Source organism: Aythya ferina (assembly GCF_964211825.1).
Source record: "Aythya ferina genome assembly, chromosome: 2".
Classification (NCBI taxonomy): domain Eukaryota; kingdom Metazoa; phylum Chordata; class Aves; order Anseriformes; family Anatidae; genus Aythya; species Aythya ferina.
In genome coordinates this window covers 23,822,892-23,844,144 of record NC_140297.1, presented here as the reverse complement: position 1 = coordinate 23,844,144, position 21,253 = coordinate 23,822,892, and the positions used below count along the sequence as shown (strand labels likewise).

The 21,253-nt window shown below is 39.3% G+C and overlaps 1 protein-coding gene across 1 annotated transcript; it reads right to left on the bottom strand.

Annotated features, from left to right (window-relative positions):
• Positions 1-5,864: 5,864 nt before the first annotated feature.
• On the bottom strand, positions 5,865-20,879 carry STEAP1 (STEAP family member 1). Its single transcript, XM_084508468.1, has 5 exons — positions 20,759-20,879; positions 17,475-17,579; positions 14,725-15,237; positions 12,488-12,652; positions 5,865-10,801 (listed from the first exon to the last, which is right to left on the bottom strand). Exons 2-5 carry the CDS (start codon positions 17,565-17,567, stop codon positions 10,544-10,546), a joined length of 1,029 nt encoding a protein of 342 aa, XP_084364594.1. The 5' UTR covers positions 17,568-17,579; positions 20,759-20,879; the 3' UTR covers positions 5,865-10,543.
• Between the last annotated feature and the right edge of the window lie 374 nt (positions 20,880-21,253).

Genomic DNA, 21,253 nt, shown 5'->3' with positions numbered 1-21,253 from the left:
TTGTGATTGCTCACTAGGTATGTTTTCCATGTGGTTGTCTTGACCAGCTCGTGTACACAGTGTGCCAGTTCAGACTCTAATCCTTCATGCCTAACACACCACTGTTCCCAGTGATGTCATTCAGTGACATTTCCCACCAATACTCTGTAGTTGTTTCTACATGTTACTAGAATGAGTGAACTTTATTCAAAATCAGTGTTAGTCATAAAATTGTGAAGTACATTGTTTTGTTTTGTTTGTTAATGTTGATATGCATATCCACTTCCTTTTTCTTGTAATGAGTAGGTTCTTTACAGAATCATATAGGATGAAAGGGAATGACTTGAAGCTGCATTAGGGGAGGTTCAGATTGAATATTAGGAAAAAGATCTTCTCTGAGAGGAAGGAGTAGGCTTCCCAGAGAAGTGGTCATGGCCCCAAACCTGTTGGTGTTCAAGAAACGTTTGGATGACACTTGTAGGTGTATGGGCAATGCTCTCAGATACATGGTTTAACACATAGGTTGTCTTGTGTGGAGTCAGGAGTTGGGCTGGATGATCCTCATGTATCTCTTCCAACTCAGAAGATATTATGATTCTATGACAAGGAAAACTAAGAGTGGGCCTAATGTCCTTGGGCCACTGTACCTTTCACTTTTGCATAGTTAATCCACAAATCTTTATTTTGTTTTCCTTTTTTTTTTTTTTTTTTTTTTTTTTTTTTTTTTTTTTAATGTGATCTTTCCACTGTGTGCCAGCCTGTCTAGCTTTAGCTTCTGTGCATAGCGGAAAAGGAGGAAACTTTTGAGTTTTGTTCATTTACCAGCCTACTAAACAGATACCACTAACTTGATACCTATTACATTATCACAGAATCACAGAATCACAGAATCACAGAATTGTCGAGGTTGGAAGAGAGCTCAAGATCATCGAGTCCAACCTCTGACCTAACACTAACAAGTCCTCCACTAAACCATATCACTAAGTTCAACATCTAAACCATCTAAATCATCTAAACATAATTCCAATGCCTAAAACTTGCAGTAAGTTAAAAATTAAGTCAGTTTGGATGGCTTCACTTGATCCTATGTTTTCTTTGCACGTTTTAAAGGTTTTACAGTTTGAATATCCTTGTTTAAATTGATAGCAAAACAACTCCCATCTCCATTCTGTCGCTGTGTAATTGATCCATTCAAACAGGAGAAGCAAAAAGAAGTCCCCATTTCACACTGAGTTTAGTATGAGGGCCAGGTATATACAGGCCTTTTATACACGTAAAACTCACTGCAAAGATGGAATGTGTATCTTCAGTGAGATTATGAAATTGAGTTGAATAACTTTCTCTCAAATTATATACAAAGCTCTAGAGACAATGTAATTCTTAGGTGCCTTGTTGAAGGCCTGTCTTAAACAATCAATTGAAAAAAAAAAAAAAAGAGACTATTTTCTTTTAGCAGGTGCTTTACTTTCTTTAGGGAAGTCCAGGGAAGCATTATTATTTCTTCCTTTAAGGGATGGAACATAAAAAACAAAGGAGTTTCCAGTTTGCAAATGGAAACAGATATTCTGGTTCTTCCTCTTGGCAAAGGGAAAGCAAAGCCCCAGGGATTTTCCTGTGGAAAATGAGTGAAAACAAACACACAGAAATTTGCTTCCTATCGGGGCAACAAACCCAAATACAATCATTTCTGGCATACTACCCTTAACACAGCTAATTTTGTACCTGAGCAGAAAAATACAGTATTTCCCAGCCAGGAACATTCAGGCCAACTATTTTTTTTTCTTATGGCAGCCTACAATTATTTTAAAAATAAAACTTGTACCTCTTAACCATTCTTTGTAAATACAACATGGATCTGAGAAATTTAGAAAATTGTAGCTTATTATTAATTTTTTTTTGTAGAAATATTGTTTTGTTCTTTGCATTTTTCTGATTTTTGAATGTCTTGAAATGTACTTGAAATATTATTATTATTATTAATTAGTAGTAGTATTATTAGTATTAGTATTTAATAAAGATACTCTTTAAAAAAATTAACCACTAGCTAAACAAATAAGAAAAAATAATGGTAAGTACCTCTACTGAAATCTCTTGCCTTCACTCTTTGGATTTCACTTGTGATGTCCCCTTTTCACTAACTCTGCAGGTATCGGTGCTTCTTTCAGACTATATAGGATCTGAGCTTCAGTAGTCAAAGGCAAGGACAGAAAGACATAGTCAAATAAATAAAAAAAAACCATTTAGATATTCTTTTGATGGAGAGGATAGGAGACGAGGAGATGAGACAACTCGAGAGGAGACAAAAGGAGGAGAAAAAGAATTAAAAGAAAAAAAATGAAAGAAAAAAGAAAAGACAAAAAAAAAAAGAGAGAGAGAAAGATGGAAAGAAAGAAGAAAAAAAAAAAAAGAAAGAAACCCCTTATAAAACACATTTAATAAGCCAAAATTGAGAAAACACATTTAATATGCCAAAATTGAGAATCCTTAGCATGTCATGTGAATCAAGACAGAGTGTCTCCTTCTTCCCAATAGGAAGCACAAGTTAAAGGTGATTTGTTCAAAACAGAGGACAGATACTCAACACCCCACCACTACCCCAAAACAGAGAAGATTCAGACCTATAGTTTCATTTCTGTGGCAATCCAAGTAACAGAGAGTATTGTTTCTGATATTGTTTTTATGACCTGGCAGATAAATAGTATGCACCAGAAAGAAGCTGAAGGAAGGAAACCTCTCCTAGCTTTCTCTGACTATGGTTTTCCATAGCCATTGTTGAGGCACAGCTAAGGAGTTTCAGGACCTTTGGCTTCTTTGGCTTTAGCTTTGTTCTTTGGCTTTGTATGAGCACAAGGTCTTGTATGACCTTTCCACATCTCCCTATAACTTTTGAAACACCTTTGCTTTGTGGTGCAAGTTATAGAAGATCAAAATCTATCTTCTTGGTTCATGGCTATTCATCTTAAAAAGCTACTTCAAAGTGGGACAGTAGGTTCTAAAAATGTGATCTTCTGTCTGCAATTAATTGTTGGACCCAAAGCCAGGGGTAAAACAGATTATTTTTAGAATGTAAACAATTAAATCCTGAGCAAAATTTTCTGTAAGTTGACTAGATAACCAAGAATAGAGGTGTGTTCTTCTTAATGAAGATATAGATATTGAAAAAATTGAAAAACTCATTTAAAAAAACATTATATCTTTGCCTGAATATCAAACCAGCTGAGGGAAGCACAAGTTACATTGTGGCTTGACCACTGTCTGACAGCTTAAGACTAGTGTTTGTGTTACAAACAGTTTGGGATTGCAGCTATTTGAGGTCAAATTTCCTTCATAAAGCTGCGGACCACAGGTTTCGCATGGGATTGGAAGAAAAATTAAAAAGAATTAAGATCACTGCATAGTATGTAGCATAATAGATGTGAAAAAGTAGAAATATAACATTTAACATGTTAAATGTTTATGTTTATTAACATCTTCATTACTTTATTACATTACATTATGTACATTGTCCTAGGCTAGGTGTTCAGTTATTTTATTTTGAATATGTTTTTTCCCTGAATGGAACCATGCCATCGGTGTAAAATATTCCTTGGCAAATGAAACTCAAACCATGATAATTCAATTGCAGCTCAGCACTGTGGGGAGAAAACCTGTATCTTTACAGAACAATGAAATACTAATTCTGTTCCCAGTCCTGTGAAAATTTATGTAGTTAATTCCACAGAAATGAACCGTGGTCAGTGAGTTGCCGCAGAGCCTGAAAGTTAAGCAGTTCTTTGCAAGATCAAAGCAACAGCTTTTCAGTCAAGACTTAAGTTCTCATTCCCAACATACTTGTTTTCCAATCATACCAAATTAGAGCAGTGTATCAGTCTGAGAGATTTCCTCTTGAAGTAAAGGAACATAAGACACACTACTTGGTTAGACTGATGGCCTATCTAACCCATGAGTACATGTACAAGTGTGGCAAAAGAGAATGCTATTTAAGGTGGGCGTGCAAGCCTCACCACTCTGTCTCATGCTCTTCCCCCAAATCCTCATTTGTATTAGTGATGCCATAGGGTACATGCCTGCAAAGTCCTTTTAGTGTCTTTTTAGGGGCTGTTGTCTCTGAGTTTAAGTCCCTTTTGAACCTGTTGATGCTGTTTGCCTCCACAGCCCCCTGTGGTAGCAGGCTGCAGGGGTTCTCTACCTGCTGTACAAAGATGCGTGGTCTTAGGCAGTTGTAAACTAATATCCTACTGGTTTCACTGAATCCTCCCTAGTCCAGGGCTTGGTGAAAAACAGTTCTCTCTTTATCTTATCCACTCTCTTCATTAGTTTGCAAACCTTGATCTTCTGCAATCTCCCATCCCATTTGAAATGCCTCTGCCTTTTTAGTCTCATCCTGTAAAGCAGCTGCTCCACACCTTGATCACCTGAGATGCAAAGGGAAAAGAATCGTATGAAACTTATTATGGGCTGTTTTAAGGGGATTGTGAGAATGTGCAAGACTTCTTATGGGATGCTTTAGAAAAGGAACAAAGGTGGAGTAAGGGAGGGATCAAGGTGAATCAGGGAGGAACAATATTAAGAGAACAGAGGGAAAAGGGTGTTAAGAGGTATTGTTAAGTGTTATGCTACATACCACATATTCCACTCTCCAGCTTCATGTGGGTAAACCTCTCATCCCCTCTGTTTCATGGATTCCCTTCAGGCTCTTCAGATGCTGTGCTGTCTGTCTTTGTTTTGTCCCTTATTTTACCCATCTCCTGTACTAGGGATTTCAATTCCCTACTATATTGATGTTGCTGCGTTCATTGAATTCCCCCATCGACCTGTTTTTTCCCTTTAACATCCATTGGGCTCCTTCACTCTTTCCTTTCATAAGAAAATCTGCGAGCTTGCAATGTCTCTTTTCCTTGGCGTCCTTTTAATTTCATAATGGGATCTCCAGTTGTCCTGTCCCATCTCATGTTAACACCTAGCATAGTTCCATAGTCCCAGCTTTCCTCTGCCCCTGAATACCCTTTTCTCTGTCATTAATTATTTGGGAATAAATAATTTAGGATGTTTATATCATGAATGTGCTAACTCCATTGGAAATTAGGCAGGTACAAGAGGAAGCTGTTGCTATTTTAATTATGGGTCTTGTCAAAGAATTGCTAGACCTCTGATCTGTTACAGGGATGCCTGAGGTGCCTTGCAAGGGGCTCGTTTTCTTTCCACTCAGGTTTCTTTTTTTTTTTCTTTTTTTCTTTTTTCTTTTTTTTCTTCTTCCTTTTTTTTATTTTTTTTTTTTTATTTTTTTTTTTCTCCTTCCCTTGCCCCCCAGATATAGATTTCCTGTTAGAACACCTAGAATACTTTGGAATGAATGAGATAAGCTGGTCAGAAGTTATCCTGATACATGCACAAACACAAGTGGACAGACAAGAGAGAAATGCTATCCAATATATGAGTGACAGGACTGGACAAAAAGGCAGAGGACAAATTGGAGAAATATTATGTGGCCATTCTTCAAGTCCAGAAATCAACTTTTTTACTGATTTTCAAATAACGAGGTATTCAGATGGAAAATTCTTTTCCAGTAGAGTATATCCAATGAAACAGTGTATGCATGTATAGAAAAGCTACATGACTACGATTGTCTGTCCAGTTCAAAAGACCCCACAATTGCCACACTTCTTTTTTTTTTTTAATAGTGAGTCCCACAGATAAAATTTAAGGACCAAATATCTCCATCAGTAGTAGCAGTAGTAATATTCTACCAGCCATAGAGGCACCACACATCTTTAACCAAGTCAAGGACATAGCATATTTATCTCACTAATACACTTTCTTGCTACAAAGATGAAACCATGTAAAAAGAAAGAAAGAAACAAAAAAAAAAGACAAACAATGCTATCTTCTGTTGCATCATCTTTATTGGAAGTAGCTGTAGTCTGTTTTGTAAATTGATAATTTGGTTCACTGACTGGTTTTATATTTTCATTTGAGAATCTCTGAAAACTTATTAGGCATACTTAGTAAATTATCTCAACCACACCCACTTAAATATTATTTTCAATCTGTTGCAAATTTCAAGCAATGATGCAAAATTTGATCTGAATTCAATGAGATATCATTAAGGAGGTTCTCACCAAAATAAATTATTTTACCATCGGCAACAGAAGGTGCTGACAGGATCAAGAAATCCTGGCATTACTGAAAAAAAGTCGGTGACAATGATCAGTTGCTGACAGACAAAGTGATTACAGCAGGCTACATTCTCCAAGGGTGGATTCAGCATGTTTTCAAAAATCGGTCTTTGTTGTGTTCTTTTAAACAATTCTTTTTATCTCATTTTAAGAAAATCAGTTTAAAAGTAGTTAGACTGAATTTCAGAAATGGTTAACACAAAATTTCCTGGAATCAGGGGACAATAGTAGAAACTGTGGATGTAGCAGAAAAGAGAGGAAGACATGAGATCATCATTTCACAGATGAAGCCACACAGTTGACAGTCATGTAGTCTGTTTGGGGTTTTGGTGATAATTTCTAGAACACATTTTTGCCTACTGATTCATGGAAAACTAAGAACCTGACAAACAGGCGAAGTGATGAAACAGTCTTGCTAGGAGAATGGGATTTAAGCTTTGAATTTTAGAAGCACTTACTACTGTGCAGTTTAAACGACTTTGAACTAAAATCTTCACCCAGGGAGTGGTTGGGCACTGGGACAGACTCCCCAGGGCAGTGGTCATGGCAATAAGCCTGATGGAATTCAAGAAATGTTTGGACAACGTTCTCAGACATATTGTCTGTTTTTTGGATGGTCCTGTGTGGAGGCAGAGGTTGGACTCCATGATCCTTGTGGGTCCCTTCCAATCCAGGATATTCTGTGATTCTGTGATCTCTCTTCCTGTCCTTCATGCTGGCATATGCACACACCTGTCAGGTCAATCAGAGCAGTACATGGCTCTGGATGAATCATTACTTTTTAACTGGATCAAACTCCCTGGACTTACACACTTTTGTGTACAGCTTTACACACTTTTGTTAGAAGAACTGAGATAATTGAGAAGTATGGCCTTTACAGCTTACAGTAAAGGCTGCTGTCAACAGGAATTGACATTAAACCATAGCCAGCACAGCCTGATTCTGGCTTCCTGGGCATTCATCATTGGTACCACTTCCTGAGAATAGTATTCTGGGATCTTGCTATCTCAGGTAGGTCATGAAATTCGTGAAGTCCCTTCAACAGTTCGAGAGTTCTCTCTCCAGTTTCAATTCTGTATCTCTGACTTAATTAAGGAAGTACATTGTAACCTTTGTAAAGGCATTGCAAAATCCCTTACACTAGAGTGATGGATTCTTACCAAAGAATATGGCTACATTACTTTCCTCTCCTCTATGTCTTCACCATTCTTGATCTTTTCCTGATCTTTAATCAGCATTTTCAGGGATCACAGGTCTCTTTCCAAAGCATTCCACAACTAATTCAGCTTTCTGTTCCTTCTCAAAAATCTCCTCCAAATGCTAGAATACATGGCCTGTCAGTTAAAAGATCTATCCAAATTTCTTTTCATTACATCTCTCTATGAAAATGTCCATTTTGTTTTTCACATCTATGTCTTCTCTCCTTTGGAAAATCCAGGATTTTCAGCTAGCATGGGGAGAAAGGTCCCCCTTGACTAAAGCTGTTTAAATGTTCATGTCAGCAGCTCTTCTAGGTTTTGTCATGCCTTTTTACCCTTATACAGGTCTGGATGGATATTACACAATGGCAGACACAGTATATATACAATTAAGCATTTAGTGATACATAATTTTATAAAAATAATCAGTGTTATATAAATAAGTGCCTAAAATTGGCAGACACATTTTTTCTATATTATAGTAGTATACAGACATATTAATACACTGAATTTTGAAATAGCTGTATAAACATAAATTAAAAGGTACATATGCATTCATTGTAATTAGTGTTGAACTAAATCATATCTATGACAAAGGGAGAAATAAACTACTGTTAATAGCATATTCTTCTGCAGCTCTTTACACCCCTTACCTGACCCTCCTCCCTCACTATTGCATCTGAATGCCTTAAAAGCTTGAACATGCTGTTGCAATGTCTTGCAGAGGAATACTACTCCAGTACTACAGATTGGGAAGTGAGTTACTTAAAGGTGAAGTAGTTTACTAAAGACTTACAAAGCAGGGAAGAGACTTGATATGAGGTCTCAAATTCTGGCTCTAAGCATTCAACAGTGCTTTATAAAGAAAAGGCTGGCTGTTGCACAGAAAACCTTGCTCCTACTTGAGATTTTATTTTACACATGCCGTAGGACTAACTTTGAATGGCTTATTCCAAGGAGTGTCTTCATTCACCTCTTTTCAGTTTTCAGTTATCAAGGGTTCTGTTCTCTGTGTCACAAACCTTGTTAACCTTGAAGCTGTTTATATTTCCCTGTGGCAAAGGGCTGGCTTCTATGACCAGTTGTAAATGATGAATTCAACTATGTGACCAGAATTTAGCAAAACTGGAGATTGAATTCAGTTCTCCAGATTTTCTTAGTAAGGGAGCAGCAGAGCTGATTCTGAAGAGCAAAATTTAACATGTTTTGATAAAACCAAATATTAATCTCTTCAATGGATGCATGCTGGGCTTGCTTGGAGTATTTTAAATCTCATCTTTGTCCTAAGTAGTATATTTGAGCATATGTTTTGAGTAGCTAATGGACAATTTGATTTCTTTATCATAAGACTTTTCTTAACCAGTTCCACTAGAAAAAAATTACTTTATTAAGGTTTTTATGACTCCTGACAACAAAGTGCAGTTAATGTTCCGGGTAAGCTTTTGGTAAGTCCTATCTGCTCTGGTTTCAGCTGGGCCAGAGTTAAAACCAGGACAATCCCTAACATGACTTCTAATTAATTTTATCTATTTCCTCTACAGAAATATAAATGCTCATGTATTGACAACCACATGTTTTCTGTTATTTTAGAAAATTCTTAAGTTCACTTTCCAGACTGGCTTTCTGTGTTTTAGTGCTTACGTCTGTCACGCATTACTGATTTGATACACAATGTCACTCACGTCTCTTCAGTCTATATTACACAGGCCACCATGTCCCCACTTATATTCACAGTACTACATCAAGTGCAAAACACAAATACAACTTTTAAGTTGCAATAATTGGAGTTATAACCAGGAAAATACAAAATGTAGCATCTCTGTAACTATTTAATTTGTTAATTATGCTCAGTGCACCAAGCCCTCAAATGTACAACAGGATTATTAGCTGCAGAATAATTAGCACCATGTGTTACGTATATTTTTATGTAACCATTGTTTTCCTGTTTGTTTAATACCAGAGCCATTACTAGTTACAATTCTCATTTGGGTGATCCCAGCAATAGCTGGCACCATTAGTCCATGTCCTAGTCAGCTCACACAGGGAAACTGGCAGAAATGTTTCTGCTGCTGGGTGAATATATTAACTACTGCATAACATATTTAAAAATAGATGTTAATAAATGAATTATTCATTTAAAACTTTCAGACAGACCTACGTAACACAAAGAAAGTGAAGCTTCATCAGCTTATACTAAAATTTTAGTAAAAGCAAACATATCCAGAAGTGATTTTACATGAAAATCTCACCAAATCAATGCCAAGGTTCAAATGCCTATTTTTAATGTTTTTCTTCTAGTCACACAATTGTACTGGCCCTAGGGTAAACAGTAAAACACATTTACCTGACATGTGAGCTATCCCACTGGAATAATTTGTGTTAATAAAGATTAGCACATGTCAGCGGCAGCAGGCTTGGGTCAAAAGCATGGAAAATTTCCAGCATCAGAAACAAAAGAATGTGTTCATGGAAAAAAAAAAGGAAAATGTTTTATGGTTCTAAATAAACAGACACACCTAGTCCTGTATAAAATGTAGATCTGAGTCTAAAATCTCTTATTTTAGACTGTGCCTAAGCCTCAGGAGAGATTTGCCTTGCAAAGTTCCCTGGAATTCTGCTTGCTTGATTGTCTGAATTCAATATGTGGTGGGAATGCAACACACTTTTTGTGTGACTTCTGTGCTAAGGTCCCCATTCCGCAGAGTGAAATGTAGGATGCAGGGGATAAGGGGGGACAGGATAATAAATATTCAAGTTGTTCTCCCTTCATAACACTGAGATTTAACCAGGGAACAAACATGTCTGTGGGATGCAGAAAGCATTCCTGGATTCTGTGGTGTAATGATTTATTTACTTTCTGTGGTCATCTGGACCGATGATTTATGATTGCTTTTGCCAAAGAAAGAATTACGATTGAGGTGATGAAGTACTGGTGTTTTAAGAGCAATGAGTCAGAAGAAAGAAATGATCAAATATCAGAACACCAAATAGATTAAAGTGTAAAATGAATGTTTTCAATTTCTGTCTCAGCAAAGGTCCCAGTTGCATCAAGCATCCCATACCTTTGCAGCTGAAATGAAAAGTAAACAAGTAACATCTAAGAAAAACATGAAAACAGAACTCACAAGTGAACATTTTGTGGACTTGAGCATATTTACATACAGCAGACAGGAAATGTCCATATGTGATCTACAGCCTGGAAGTCATGCTGGTTTGATTGGTTTGTGTGTTGGCTTCCCAACCACATCTGATCTTTTTTATCCTCTTCCTGAAACATGGGAGGAGCAGTATGCATTTACAGAGCAGGACTACAATAGGAAGAAAAACTGCTACCATAAATGAAGGAGGTGTGTACCAGATAAATTGGTTAACATCAACCCACTTATTCCAAGCAAACACCAGTGCGTGAACTGTGCATAGCAGCAGAGCTACATATCCCATCTTGCTCTGAAAAGAGAAAGATAACAGTAAGTTATTTATTTTTTAAACCTTGGTAAAAAGATTACTCTTTTAAGGAAAAATGGAAATAAGAAAAGGCCTCAAACAACACATGTAAGCGAAAGAAAAGAAAACATTAGCTTTGAATTAAAATTAAAAACTTGTAATTCAAGAATCCAGCTCTACCTTTCTATGTCACCAGAAAAGATAAGGCACATTTTTCTCCTATTGATATGATAGTGGACTAACAGATCACAGATTCCCCAAACTGTGTCAGTTCTCAATATCTCAGTTTGTAGATGTCACCTGTATCCTAAATTACCATATCTTCTGTGATAAATTATTATGAGTTCAAAAGCAGACTTATAAATGCTTTAATCAACTGTTTGCAAAGGGAATTTTTAAGGTCAGTTAAAGTCAGTAACTCTAGTAAATCTAGTACTATGATAAATCTGGTTTAGGATTTGAGATTAAGGAGAAAAGGAAAAGTTATGCAAGAGTTACTACAAATTTTGTTTCCTGTGTACATAAAAATATTGCTTTTATTACAAAAATGGAATTACTCATCAGTGTAAAGTGCCTTTCTAAGTGGTAAATCTACAGGATATAATTAGTATAAAAGCTATTTTTTTATAAAACTAATCCAATATGTTAGCATTACTCTTCTGGATTTCTCCACCATGATAGCTTAATATGAAAGTAATTATGCACTAGGAGACTCCCTCCTACACCTGTTCATACAGTCTCTGTAGAGCTGACAAACTTTTCTTACAACTGATGTACTTCATAGAATGAACAGATTCCCAAATCACTAATTGTCAAGAAATACATGTTTCATACCTACTTTTCAAATTCATAACAAGTTCTCAAATGACAGGTGCTCAGTAAGTCATTGAATTTTCAGATTTTGGTGTTCAGGGACCCAGCTCAACACTTGCTTAACACAGTGTGATCATACTGATGCCAGCAGAACCACCCCTGATTATTACTGTGCATGATACAGGACACTAAGAGCAAAACAGGTACTAGGTGAACAAACAAGCACATTTATAGCAGAACTCATGACTGGCTGGATTTGATTATGTGTCTGTTCTAAGACATCCCCTTCTCAGAATACAGCTTTTTGGAGTGGGCTGTGAGGCTAGTGACACTGCATATGGAAAACCTCTGCATTCCAGAAGGCAGGAGGCTTCTGGACCTGCCAGCCACATGGTATTGCTCAGGCAGTACAGAATAGCCAAAATGGCTCCAAGGGAGCAACAGGCAATGATCATTTTGTAATGGAAATCCATGTTGTACGCCAACACTCTAATCTGGTTCAGTACCACCTACTCCCAGTTCAGCAGGACACAAGGCTTTCCTGGAACATAAAAAGCCCAGAAGGTAACTGAAATGCTTTCAGAGCCAGAGGTCTTTGACCTCAGAATAGTTTCTGAAGGAACAACTGCTGCTGGTCAACTTGGAGCTATCTTTCTTTCCACTTTATTCCCTGAACATGACAACCTTTTCTTCTCCCAAAATAACAAATGAAATGAATATTTTTTGCAGAACAGTTAACAAAGGGTGCTGAATAAACTTTTACATTGGTTTCATTAATGACTCTATATTTAGTATTTTTAACTAGGAATGATGTTAGCTGATAACATACAGTCCTAAAAATGAGTAATGACATGCAATGATGATGTTTATGTGTACCTGAATGTAGTGGAACTCTCTCCAGGTCAAAGAATGATTGACAGATGGGATTGAGGTTATTGCCAATAAAGCCAGCAAAGCAAGTCCCAGAATTCCTAGGGACACATAAATCTCCATTCTCCAAACATCGTGTTCAATCCAAGCATTTTCTTTTTTTTGTTTGACCTGCCAGAAGAATCATAGGGTTGGAAGGGACCTTTAAAGACCATTTAGTCCAACCCCCCAGCCATGGGTAGTGATGTCTTTCACTAGATCAGGTTGCTGAAAGCCCCATTCAACCTGGCCTTGAACACTTCCAATGAAGAGGCATCCATGACTTCTATGGACAACTTGTTCTAGTGTTTCACCAACCCCACTGTAAAAAAAAAAAAAGTCTTCCTTATATTCAATCAAAATCTACCTCCTTTCAGTTTAAAACCATTGCCCTTGTTCTGTCAGTAGAGACTCTGGTAAAAAAGTCTTCCTCCATCTTTCTTGTAAGCTCCCTTTATATATGGAAAGGCCACAATAAAGTCTGCCTGGAGCCTTCTCTTCTCCAGGCTGAAAAACTCCAACTTTCTCAACCTTTCTGTACAGGAGAAGGGCTCCAGCCCTCTGATTATTTTCTGCTCTAAGAAGTCCACATCATTCTTGTACTGGGGACCCCAAAACTGGATGCAGTACTCCAGGTGGGTCTCAAGGGAGCAGAGAGAGAGAAGTACCTCCCTTGCCCTGCTGGTCGTCCTTCTTTTCATGCAGCCCAGGCTACAGCTGGCTTTCTGGCACACTTAGCCATTTACGTGAAACAGTTATTTTCACAATAATAATTAAGAAATAAGATAAGAAACATAGTATTTTTGTTTGTTTGAATGTCTCTAAGTGTAACTGCTGTTTAATTGTGATGAAAAAGTCTCTACTAGTATCTGTAGAGCTAAGGTAGGCTTTACGTGAGAAGAATTTACAGATTGCATCAGTGTCTTGGCCCAGAACCGACTAGTTCTGAGACCTATCAGCCTGCCCTCACAGCAGGAGAAACCTTACTCTGACAAATACAAACAGACAAAAAAACAATCCTCCATTCATGGCAAAATACTGTATGTAGGAGATTATAACACAAGGAAATATATTTACAGCACTATTTTAGGGATCCAGATTAGCAGGCATTCTTAGCCATGTTATCCTGCCAGAATAGCCTTTTTTTTTTTTTTTTTTTTTTGTTGTTAATGACTTGGTGCATTCAGCTGCACTGAATACAATGGTTGATATGGATGAAAATAAAAAAACTGATGTCAAAGCTTGTCCTGTTTATGACTACTTGCAATAGTTCCTTGATGCTGTTAGGGATCACCATAGTGTAATATGCTCCAGATATGATCATTTCTTCACCTTCACTTAAGAACTGGAATCTCACAGAAATTTCTGGTAAACCACTTAAGTCAGATTACCAGTAAGGCTGATCTTCAAAGTTTTCATCAGGTAGTTTGACTGATGACAGAATTCTTAAGAAGCCAGTAACACCCTACTCTGCTTGCAATAAAGCCTTATATTAGACTTTAAGGATATTAAAACTGTACCTTTGCACTCTACACCTTATATTGGAATATTCCTTATGCTGGAATACTACCCAAGGTGATACACATGTGCTAGAAACCCTCTAGTCACAGAAGACCTTAGACAGCTTTGCAAACCAATTATTGCTCATGATTTGGAAACATGAGCAATATAAACTGAAATAAACCGAATTGTTTTAACAAGTTAGTGTGCACCAGCCAAACTGTGTAGCCATCAGTGTTTACAAGTTTAGTCTGTGGCATATATAAATTATTGTAATTTAGTTCAGTTCTCCTTCATTGCTGGCAATTCGCTTTACACAGATGATGTCTTAAAAAGGTGTGTGCAGCAGTTTCTGGAGACAGTTAGATTCCACTGATGCAAATAAATCAATCCACATTAAACTAAGTGTTCCAAAGACTTAAACGTACCTGTGAAGCAATTATAATTATGGGTATTTTACACAGAGCTAAGAATTCCCAGATGAAGAAAGTGGCTTACTGAATACACACTGGCACAGCTGTGTTGACTCTTGACTCCCTATAAAACGCTTTAACAAGTAGGCCCTGCTCTATCGCTTAGCAGTGAGGAGCTGTTTCAAAATCAAAGGCAATAAAAACACCTTTCTCCCTAACCAGATTTGTTTGGATGTACAACACAAGGATTCTCTCAACACTGAAATGTTGGTATTTGTGAGCCCATCATACCTGCTGGAATGCCCAGTTGAGCAGCTTGTATCTGTATGATCTTCTCATTGGATAGCACAGGCTATAGCAGGCGTGCATTGTAGCGAAGAAGAAACTGAGAAGTCCAAATTGTTTTCTTGACAACATCCATCTATCCAGCCACTGGGGAAACCTTTTGTACTTGGTGCCAAAGTATAGCTGGAAACCAGCCGCTAGTATTCCTGGTAAATATACCAGTGCTAAAAGTGTAATTGAAACCACTGGTAAAACTTTGTTTATGACAAGGATTGGAATTTTATAGAAAACATTTTCATTTCTTGTTACAAAAGGATATATGACATCTCTTAGAGAAGTGTAAATAAATGTTAATAATGAGATCGCAGATGCTATCTTCATTGGTAAGTGCCACTTGGGGAACAGCTCCTGCTTGCAGTGCTGTTCTGAAGAGTGTTCAAACTCACCAAAATGGTGTGCTTGATGTAAATTAAAAAGTGCAGCTACTTCTGGTGGATTGGTAACTTGCATATCCACATTCTGGAAAAGACAGAAAGGAAATGTAAAGTGAGATCAAACCCCAGTATTCACACTATTTGCCATCATGGCTTTTATATTGTGCAGCACTGAAACCATATACAAACAAAACAAAACAAAAAAACAAAACACATGCATACTATTAAAGACAAGGTAGATTGAAAATACAATATTTCAAACAGCATAGTTAGTAGTTGAGCAAGGCAATTTTACTGTAGATTTCTCATTCTTCATTCATCATCCATGGTGATTTCAAAATAGATTTTCATTCCAGGAAGTTAACTACACCACAAGGGAAGATTACATTTTGCAAAGCATCATTACAACTTTTTATGGTAGGCACTCCAGATTTCAAGATTTCCAATTTCAGCTAGAGACTTAATAATGTAACCCAAATAATATGCACAACAACAGAATCCAGAGACATGACACTACAGTATTTCATTCAGTCACTGCTATTTTCATGACACTTAACTGGGGGAATAAGGATGTAAATAGAAATATTTGGGATCCAGCATATTAGACCAGCTGTGCATCTGTCAACTCCATCTCAAATTCCAATGCTTTTATTCCCATCCTCCCTAAATGTAATAGCATCCTCTTAACTTTTATAAAAACTTGTGAAATTGAGGCACTTCAGTTTAAAAAGCTGAATTTTTACTGCCAAATAGTCATGGTTTGATTCTAGTCTCACAGAAGACCTTGGCAGAATTATCACAGACTTAAGAAGAAGCTAAGCTAGGACAAAATTTTAGTATAATGTTATAAACTGTTTTACATTGAGATAATGTATTAAAAGATTGTCCCAAACTTACAGTTTGGGGACAAGGTATATGATCAACATAAGTACAAAATGAAAATATGTGCACCAACAGCAGGAAATTGCAGTTGATGCAGCAGACAGCTGTCTAGGGGTGGGGAGCTAAGAATTTGAAACATTCAGAAATTAACGTGCCACCCCTTTAATAATCCAGTGAAATGCAAATTAAATCTGAACTAATGCAGCAACGGCTCAGCTTTAGAATGGCTAAACTTGCATGTGTCCAGGTCTCCAGAAAGTGACATGGCACTGTGAGGCTTGAGGAAGACAAGTACTAGTAGAAAGCTGTAAGTTGGCAGTCACAGAACCATACAATCATCAGGGTTGGAAAATACCTTCAAGATGATCAAATCTGCTAGGATACAGGAGATCTGCTTATTTCAGCAATATGATCTGTCTTTATTCTTCAGAATCAAATATTATATTGAAGCTGGTTAAGGGGTCAATTCTTGTAAATACTTGTAAATAATGCAAGCATAAGCAGGTGTAAGCCTTGTATTTAGCTTCAGTAATACACAGGTGTTTTGCGTGCTTTGCTTTCTTTTAACAGAGAAATAACAAACATACACTGCTATCTTGCCATAAAATCCTAAATGGAGACAAAGCTAGCCTGTTTCCACATGTCTGACTGACTTGCTTGCAGTGCCTCACAGTAAAATTCAAGGGCATGCTCTTTATTGTGATTTTATAGTTGAATAGCTAATACATGCTGATGTATTAATAAAAATGTATCTTTGCAATGTACCAGTGAAGGTATAGCCTAGGTAACTTCTGTTCTCTAGTCTGTGAGGAGAAGTAGAGTGTAGTTTTTATGCATTGCAGAATCAGGTATGAGTATAAATTACATAAACTGAAATTCACCTCTGAACCCAGTTTCACCTAAAGATTCCTGTTTGAGACAGTTTGTAAAGCCTAATGCAGTATTCCACAGACTGAGGTCACAACTGAACAGCAAGTTGTGGCTTGAACTTCTGTGCATCAGGTGTTGCAGAGGCAAATACTGATGAAATGGATTTCTCCCGGCCTTTTTTGTGTGGTGTGCAAAACTTACTAAATGCAAAGTGGCAACAATAAAGACTGTACCCAGGATAAGCTTTACATTCCTGTTCAAAAATCACAAATTATTTCTATAGAGTTTTGTTCAGCTGGTAGAATGCAACTAACAATTAACATCATATAACTATTACTATGTGTTTTTTTCTTAACAAATCTTGTGTATTTTTTTTTTTTAGCATGGAATGCGATTAAATTGAATGAGTTACTCCTTATCTTTTTATCTCTCCATGTCAATATTGAGAGAAGACTTCAGAAGCATTGATGATATGCCAGTGTTATGGAAACACAGTACGTTTGGACAAAATCAAATAAAGTCTGCAATATTCTGTGTGACGTATGAGCTGCTCTTTTACAGAAACATTACCAAGTTGCTAAGGTTTCCTCTATTTCTCCTCGGCACGATGCTCTGACCTGCATTCTGATCAATGGTATGACTATCGCCTTCCCTCTTCTCCATTGCAGAAACTCCCTGCAAAACAAACACAGGATGTAAAACAGGTTTTGAAATGCCCTACTGGAACTTTGAGGCCTATTTTCCCTCAAAATGTTTTCTTCCCCCTCCTCCACCCGTTTGCCAGAGAAGCTGTGATAATCTAGGGAAAAGAAAGTCTGTCCTCTGAGAACAGAAGAGCTCATATATTTTTTTTTTTTTTTATAGTTATTTAAAGTGAAGTGGAGACTAAGAGAGCAGATAAATCAACAGAACAAAATCACCTATGAAAAGCAATATTTAAGCTAAATGCCCATGTTGCTACTGGAATGAAGGACTTAAATCAGGCTGAAAGTTTTAAAAATAGAACAACAGAGTTTGAAACAGTTTTTGAATAGGAATAACAGTTAAAATGTTATGAAGATGGATTTTTGTTAGGTTTACAAAAAGCTTTAACGTGTCTATCCTGTGTCTATCCTAGCAAGAGACTGGACTTACTGATATAAGAAACCCATGCAAATCTGCAGTCCCTAATACTTTTTAGGTTTTACGATTCAGATTTTCAGGCTTGGTCTACCTGACAGTCATCCTGTGGCTTTAGAGGTGTATTCTCCCCTCAAGATTGTCAGGAAACTCCAGTTGGAGCTTTGCTCATTCTATTCCAAGGTACACTGTCTATATTTATCAATACAAGAGGAAGCAAAAATGGTTCTTAGCTGTTAAGGACTAGAAGAAATCAGAGGCCAGAAAACAAAGACGAAGAGAAGGGATATTTCTTTCTCAGGATCCTAACCCCGAAGTCTTGTAAAAATAATGAAAAATATTCTGTAAAATAACTGCAGGGGGTTACCCTGCAAGGTGGACTTCTGATAGGCACAGTACAGTTACACACTGCTCGAAGCGATGTGCTAGCGCCAAGGCACTGGAAGGTCACGCTGCCCTGCCGCAGCGTAGCTCTGTGACCACCTGTACGGCTGTGACTAGTTAGCTCCTCCAGGAACCTACCGAGCAGCTGGATTACTAGACATGAAACTACTTTACTAAATAGAGATTCTTTTATATCTGTAAAACTTTTGTGAAATTGTATCAGTTGTACCTATTTTTGTTGTGCTTCAGTGGATGAATCCACACTGTCTTGTGCTATCTGGTACAAACATTTGCTTTTCGCCAAGCCACCAGCCTCCTGAAGCCTAAGTATTTTCCTAAGTATTTCTCTTTTGACTTTTTTCCCCTCCTGCTAACAAGCTCTCCCTTTGGGCATAACCTTTTGGCCAAGTGTTGCAGAGTAGGGTCAATAAGAGCTTCCCTCTGAAGGTCAGACTATTAACCCTTTCCTATGCCATTAGCTGCTTTTATATCCTACTGCTGAAGGCAATATTTTTTTTTTTTTTCGCTAGGGCTAGACCCCGTGTTTCATGCTATCCTCATAAAACTTCAGCTCTGCCACTCCCAGAATTAGTTACAAATTCTATGTTTTGATATATTGTATCTCTAGCTGCTACAATGACAAAGAATAGTTTACAAACAGACCTTGGTCTAATGTACTTACATGGAAAAAAAGGAACAGAGTGATTTCCAGACCTATTTTTAAAAGAACTCAGAATATCAAGGGCAATCACACAGTTTTTGAGGCCTACCCTCTGATTTTTAAAATTTGAAGTGTGCATGTGGAAATAAAAAAAAAAAAAAGGATGTGAAGAAGTCTTAGACTGACTTTTTACTTTTTTTGGATGATGAGATCAACTTTTTAAAATTATTAAAACAGATGATGGCTCACATATATTTGCTCCTATTTTATTTTTTTCTTTACCTACCTCAATTGAGCTTTCATCTGTTAACATCACCAGCCTACAGGAGCTTACACAGTGATCCCTGCCTCTTCTGAACTGTCCTCTTCTGGCTGCCACACTATCTTGGAGGTCCGAAAGCATATTTTTGATTGAGGAGCTCTGCGTGGAAATGCTTAACTCACCTGACCCTTATGTTAATATCAGTCTTAATTTAGAAATGAAGAGTCCAGTAATAGCTTCTAATTAGAGGCTTGGGTTGATGACTTTGTAGTAAATGGTATAGTGACATGAAAAAAATCATGAGCTGGGATGTCACTTACTGATCCTAAAAGCTGATTTGGGGAAACAATGTTTAATACACTCCTAATGCTTTATGTGGCAGGAAAAAAAAAAAAATAAATAAAAGAAATTGTGTGTGAATGAATGCATATACTCTAACAGTGAAATATGGGTTACAGCCCTGCGACTGCATGCAAGGAAGAGTAGGTGCCAAACCAGATAACTCTGATATCTGAGATAAGAGTTATTTCTTTGATACAGCTGATAACAAAGCGCAGTAATAGCCTACATACAAGGCACTTGTAATTCTGTTATACAGTGCCTTGCGAATTATCATAACAGAGTCCTTTACAGCGTGCCTCTGTCTGCAATATGTCTGAAGAAAGTCCCGTGAGAGACAGAACCCAGGCACGTCCATCCATCCTCCGCGCCCATGCCTCCCTCTCCAGAAGGCAGCAGCGCAGCTGGCTGCGAGTGAGGATGGAGGATCTCCAGCTGCGGAAGGCCAAGTTTCCAGCGCTGGGTGTAGTGCAGTTTGGGAGAAGCAAACAGGCTCATTACAGCGCTGAGCCGACAGCGATCCAAACCGGGCAGACCTGACTCTGCCAAAACGTCTTCCGAAGTCAATGGGAGGCTTGCCTGAGTAAGGGTTTTCAGAGCTGGCTCACTGAATAAAGAAAAAATGGCTAAAATAAACAGGCTAAGATCACAACGCTGGGGTGATGGAGCAGGCGCGGGACGGTGGCAGCATCCCCACTCCTCTGGCACCATCGAAGAACGACCGGGTGAGAGCGTTTGGGGCAATCGCCTCAATTTTAAGGTGCTGTGGAGGCACCCGAGAGAGCCGAGCTGGCCACCCACCCCTCACCCTGCTGTCCCGGCTCGTCGGGAGCCCGCTCGAGCTCTGCGGAGACCCCTGCGGGGACCGGGGCCGGCGAGCCCCGCTCCGTGCCCTCCTCGGCCAAGCCGCGCGGGGGGCAGACGAGCCCGGCTCGGGGCCCCGCCATCAGCGCTGCCGGGGCCGGCCCAGGTGAGCTCGTCCCGTCCCGTCCCGTCCCGTCCCGTCCCGTCCCGGGGCGAAGCGGAGCGGAGCGGAGCAGGGCGCCAGACCCCGGCCGCAGCCCGCCCGCCGCCCCGGGGCTCACCCACCTCAGCCCGCCGGCAGCGGCGCCTTCTTGTGCCCGGGCGGCGGCGCGGGGCTTCCCCGGGAGCCCCGGCTCGGCTCGGCTCGGCTGGGTTAGGACGGGGAGAGCCCTGCGCGGCCGCGCCGGGGCGGGCGGCCTCGGGTCAGCCCCGCAGCGGCCGGCAGGAGCTGAGGGGAGCGGCGGGGGAAGGGGGGGCCCGGCCGCCGGCTCCATCTCCCCTCCCCTCCCCGCCCGGCCCCGCCTTCCGCGCCCATCGCGCTCCCCCCGGCCCGGCGGGCACCTGAGCGCCAGGGCTCGCCTCAGGGCCGGAGCTCGCCTCAGGGCTGCCCGTCTGGCCCGGCCCGGCCCGCGGAGCCCGCTGGGGCCTCGCCTGGACAAAGGGCGCCTTCACCTGCGCCCTCCCCGCCCGGGAGGAGGAAGGAGAGAGAGGGAAGGGAGCAAAGGCACCGCTCGCCGCCCCTCACACCCCTGAGCGGGAACCTTCTCCTCACCCCTTCTC